This window comes from Ailuropoda melanoleuca, chromosome 4, assembly GCF_002007445.2.
Source record: "Ailuropoda melanoleuca isolate Jingjing chromosome 4, ASM200744v2, whole genome shotgun sequence".
Classification (NCBI taxonomy): domain Eukaryota; kingdom Metazoa; phylum Chordata; class Mammalia; order Carnivora; family Ursidae; genus Ailuropoda; species Ailuropoda melanoleuca.
In genome coordinates, this window is record NC_048221.1 from 5,879,736 (window position 1) to 5,884,719 (window position 4,984).

Consider the following 4,984-nt stretch of genomic DNA (forward strand, 5'->3'; position numbering starts at 1 on the left):
CCCCCCCAAACTGGCTTACTGGACACTAGCCCCTTGCAGGATGTCACCCGACAGGAAGTGGGGGAAAGGCTTCCTGAGACAGGCTTCTGTTTGCATTTGTTTATTCTCCTCATATTTGCTAACAACTGCAGCGCGGCCAGTATTGAGACAGGTCCCGGGACAGCGTGACAGAGACAGGCTTTGTATGCGTGGAGCTTTTTGGTCTAACTGGGCAGACAGATGCCCATGAGCTGGCCACATAAGCCAGGAAAACGGCCACCACGGGAGGGCAGGGAATGCGAGATGAATGGCTCTGGGAGTGTTTCCAGGTGGAAACCGGGGGCGGATGGTGTGTGGCTTTCTTAAATTGCTGGCAACTGTCATACATCATGAAACTCTTAACACAGTGCTCTTAGCTGGGGGGCTTGTGGTAAAAAGCAAGGCCTGGACAGTGCGGGCTCTACCATTGTCGTCTAAGCCAGACCGGTCACGGCTGGCCTTGGACCAGTGGGGCCCAGACTGGATCCCTGGGGCCTAAGCTGGACCTGCGGGGCTGAAGCCGGACTGGTGGGACCCAGGTTGGACAGGGGTGGCTGAGGCTGGGTCGGCAGGGCTGGCCCTTGACCGGGACAGTGGTGGATGGCTGACCTGGAGCCGCCGAGGGGCCGGGGGTGTCGTGGTACTGCTCCTCAGCCCCCCTGACGGCCGATGGGGCCGGTGGCTGTGCAGCTCAGCCCCGAGAGCGCAGAGGAGTACATCGAATACCTCAAGTCCAGCGACCGGCTGGATGAAGCCGCACAGCGCCTGGCCACCGTGGTCAATGACGAGCGCTTCGTGTCCAAGGCCGGCAAGTCCAACTACCAGGTGGGCCTTGGGGGGAACGGGGTGGGGCAGGATGGCGCGCCTTTGTGGGGAACAAGGCTGAGACTTCTTCTCCTGGCGCTGCAGCTGTGGCACGAGCTCTGTGACCTCATCTCCCAGAACCCAGACAAGGTACAGTCGCTCAATGTGGACGCCATCATCCGCGGGGGCCTCACCCGCTTCACTGACCAGCTGGGCAAGCTCTGGTGCTCACTGGCTGACTATTACATCCGCAGCGGCCACTTCGAGAAGGTGAGCGGGCACGGGAGCCGACGAGGGGAGGGGGGCAGTCTCTCCAGCGTGGCATTCTGGGGGTGCTCGTGGGCACGTGCAGGAGACACGCAGATGTGCCGTTTGTGTGCCCAGGTGCACGCCCTGCACACGTTTGCCTTCCTGAAGGTGAGGAGTGGCCCAGCCCTGCTGGCAAGCACGCCCACCTTGGCGTTGGCCAGACCTGAGTTCTTCCTGGCTGGGTGGCCTTGGACCCACTAAGCCTGTGTGTCCTCAGTTGCAAAATGAGAGTGACACTTGCTCCCTCACCTGTGAGGAATCCGGTGCCACACAGGTGCCTGATGTAGGGTCACTCATGAAGTGTTAGCGTTCCTGTCAGTGTCCACATTAGCTGGCTCCTCGTCAGGCAGTGGAGTGGCACACCCGGGGCTGGGGGAGGGTCTGGGGTTCTGAGAGGTCCCCAGAGGGGCTGGCTGGGGTTGTTGGGGCCTTGGGGACGTAAGAGCAAAAGGGAGTGGAGCTGGAGCAAAGAGGGGGTCGGTGAAGGGCTAGGGAAGGGAGAGGCCTGCGGGCCAAGGAGGGGCTGGCTGTGCCCTGCTGAGGGGAGCCGCCGGCCAGGTGTGAGCAGGACAGAGGCAGGACCCGCTATGCATTTTACACCCTGGGCCACCCCAGGCTGAGGCCGATGGCAGGAGACCAGCCTGGAGGCCGCTGGAGCCAGTGGCCAGGTGGGAGCAGTGGGGTATGACCAGCCAGGGATGAGTAGAGAGATGGGGCCCGAGCTTTGGGGGCAGGAGTGATGAGGAGAATTTGAGCTTCAGAAGTGGGGTCGGGCCGGCATGAGGGGTACACACAGCAACGGCGGAGCCCTCCGTGGCTGAGCCGAGGCTAGGGTCCCTGCAGCGTGGACCTGGGGGGGGCACGGGGGTTGGTCATCTCACGAGTCTTAACTGGGTGTCAGGCACCTTACACGCATTTCCCTTGAGCCTCATTCACACCGCGCAAGGGACCGTCACTGTCAGTCTATGGGGAGAAGCCCCAGAGCACTCTGGCGGGGCCGGGCACAGCTCCAGTCATGGCTCTGCTGGGTGTCACTGTTTGGAGGCTGACAGAGCTGGGCGACCCCCGCTCTGGACCGCTGCCGGGGCCGTGCTGTTGGGTTCCCTGTGTTCACGCGGTCCGCCTACCAGCACTTTCCTTTCACCCTTCCTGCGCCCACAGGCTCGAGATGTGTACGAGGAGGCCATCCGCACCGTGATGACCGTGCGGGACTTCACCCAGGTGTTCGACAGCTACGCCCAGTTTGAGGAGAGCATGATTGCCGCCAAGATGGAGACAGCCTCGGAGCTGGGGCGGGAGGAGGAAGGTGAGCTGCCGGGGGCGGTCCTGGGCTGGGGAGGAGAGAAGGCCGGGCTGGCTGGCAGGGCTCTGAGGGTCCTGAGTGGCCGGGGCAAGGGCGAGGTGTGTGTCCGGGGCCAGCAGGGAGGGAGGACGGCCGAGTGGCCAGGGTGGGTGAACCTTGGAGAGTCTCCAGGACGGGGGGATGCATCTCCGGCCGGGGTGGCCAGTGGGGCGAGTCTGCGAAGCCCAGAGCGCTCGGTGGGGGCTGGGGGGTGGAGGTGGCTGTGTGCCGAGGCCCTCACTTCTGCGCCCCGGCCCTCATCACTGAGCCAGATGATGTGGACCTGGAGCTGCGCCTGGCGCGCTTCGAGCAGCTCATCGGCCGGCGGCCCCTGCTGCTCAACAGCGTCCTGCTACGCCAGAACCCGCACCACGTGCACGAGTGGCACAAGCGCGTGGCCCTGCACCAGGGCCGCCCCCGGGAGGTGCGTGACGGCCCTGCCCCTCGCTGCCCCCCCCAACCTGCCAGGGCCCCAGCTGTTCCGCTGACTCGATCCCTCCCGCCCAGATCATCAACACATACACGGAGGCTGTGCAGACGGTGGACCCTTTCAAGGCGACAGGCAAGCCCCACACGCTGTGGGTGGCATTCGCCAAGTTTTACGAGGACAACGGGCAGCTGGATGACGTGAGTGCTGTGCCATTTGTGCATTTGTGTGTGTGTGTGCGTGTGTTGTGTGTGTACAGATGCGTCCGTGGCCAGAGGACGCCGGAGGCACAGACACAGTCACGTTTGCATGAGTGTTAGTTTACACATGCACCCTCATGGCGTGGGGGGGCAGCAGGGTCTCAGCCTGTCCTCTGTGCACCCTGGCAGGCCCGCATCATCCTGGAGAAGGCCACCAAGGTTAGCTTCAAGCAGGTGGACGACCTGGCCAGCGTGTGGTGTGAGTGCGGCGAGCTCGAGCTCCGGCACGAGAACTATGACCAGGCCTTGCGGTTGCTGCGGGTAAACACAAGCCCGGGGCTGGGGTGGGGCAGGGGGCGTGCTGTGCTGCGTCGCCAGGCCCGGGACGTCCCTAAGCCCCCCCCCCGCTGCTGGCCCCCCGCAGAAGGCCACCGCGCTGCCTGCCCGCCGAGCCGAGTACTTCGACGGCTCGGAGCCCGTGCAGAACCGTGTATACAAGTCGCTGAAGGTGTGGTCGATGCTCGCCGACCTAGAGGAGAGCCTGGGCACCTTCCAGGTGAGCTGCGTGGCCAAGGGCCTGTGGCGGGGTGGGATGGGGCTGCAGACTCTGCCCCGGGACGTGCTCCGACCCGCCCCTGCCCCGCAGTCCACCAAGGCCGTGTACGACCGCATCCTGGACCTGCGCATTGCCACGCCCCAGATCGTCATCAACTATGCCATGTTCCTGGAGGAGCACAAGTACTTTGAGGAAAGCTTCAAGGTGAGGGGGGCTGATCTTGGGGTCCCAGGCGGCAGTGTGTCCTCCTCAGAGCCTCGGGCGCTATGTCAGTGTCCTCTGGCCGCCCTAATGAAGTATCAGAGCAGGGAACTTACTGGAGACGTCGTCTTAGTCCCGGAGGCCGGAAATCTCGATCATGGTGTCGGCCAGGCTGGTTTCTTCTGAGGCCTCTCTCCTCGGCGTGCAGGCGGCCATCTTCTCCCCAGGGCCTCCCGTGGTCATTCCTGTGTGTGTGTCTTTATCTTAATCTCCTCACAAGGACTCCAGTCGTTGGATTAGGGCCCACTATAGTGACCCCTTTCCTTTTTAAAGAGCTCATCTCTACACTTCTTTTCTGAGGTCCTGGGGTTATGGCTTCGACAGGATATGGGGGGACACAGTCCACCCCTGATGTCCTGCTTCTGTGTGTATTGGGGGGGTTGGTGTGGGTGTGCGCGGGCCGTTCCTGCCCTGCCGCCCAGGTTGTAGGTCTGCGCGTGTACGCGTGAGGCCCCGGCTGGCTGCTCGACACGTTTGGGTTATATGCAGAGACTCTCTGGACACAGCTGGGGAGGTTGTACGCACATACACGCGGGCCACCCCCGGCCTGAGTGACACAGGCCCTGCCCCTTGGCCCCGGGCACGTGAACGTCCTCGCGGGGCTCTGGGCTCTAGTGCCTGCAGAGCTGAGGGTCCCCCCGCCCATAATGTGACCTCCTGGTGACTTGGTAGGTCCTAGTCCCGCCCCGACATTGGGGGCTTTGCAGTGTGTTGAGGGAGGCGCACAGACCCTTTTGACTGCGCTGTGATTGTAGGGAGGGGCGGCTAGGGAAAGGCCACCTTGCTCAGCCCAAGGGAGACGGGGGCAGGCTCCCAACAGCCTGGGCGCCAGGTGCTCTTGCCCCGCGTTCCCACACATGACTCCCTCTCGGGGCAGGCGTACGAGCGCGGCATCTCGCTGTTCAAGTGGCCCAACGTGTCCGACATCTGGAGCACCTACCTGACCAAATTCATCGCCCGCTATGGGGGCCGCAAGCTGGAGCGAGCGCGGGACCTCTTCGAACAGGCGCTGGACGGCTGCCCTCCCAAATACGCCAAGAGTGAGGCGGGCAGGGCGGGCGGGGGCG

The 4,984-nt window shown here is 63.7% G+C and overlaps 1 protein-coding gene across 1 annotated transcript in view; it reads left to right on the forward strand.

Moving 5' to 3' along the window:
• Positions 1 to 4,984, forward strand: part of XAB2 (XPA binding protein 2) — an 18,296-nt gene that overhangs the window by 11,812 nt on the left and 1,500 nt on the right. Inside the window, exons 7-13 of the mRNA XM_034657706.1 lie at positions 2,293 to 2,437; positions 2,746 to 2,897; positions 2,981 to 3,100; positions 3,290 to 3,421; positions 3,525 to 3,656; positions 3,747 to 3,860; positions 4,795 to 4,959. Of these exons, the coding sequence (XP_034513597.1) occupies positions 2,293 to 2,437; positions 2,746 to 2,897; positions 2,981 to 3,100; positions 3,290 to 3,421; positions 3,525 to 3,656; positions 3,747 to 3,860; positions 4,795 to 4,959 (960 nt within the window). The remainder of the gene's footprint in view (positions 1 to 2,292; positions 2,438 to 2,745; positions 2,898 to 2,980; positions 3,101 to 3,289; positions 3,422 to 3,524; positions 3,657 to 3,746; positions 3,861 to 4,794; positions 4,960 to 4,984) is intronic.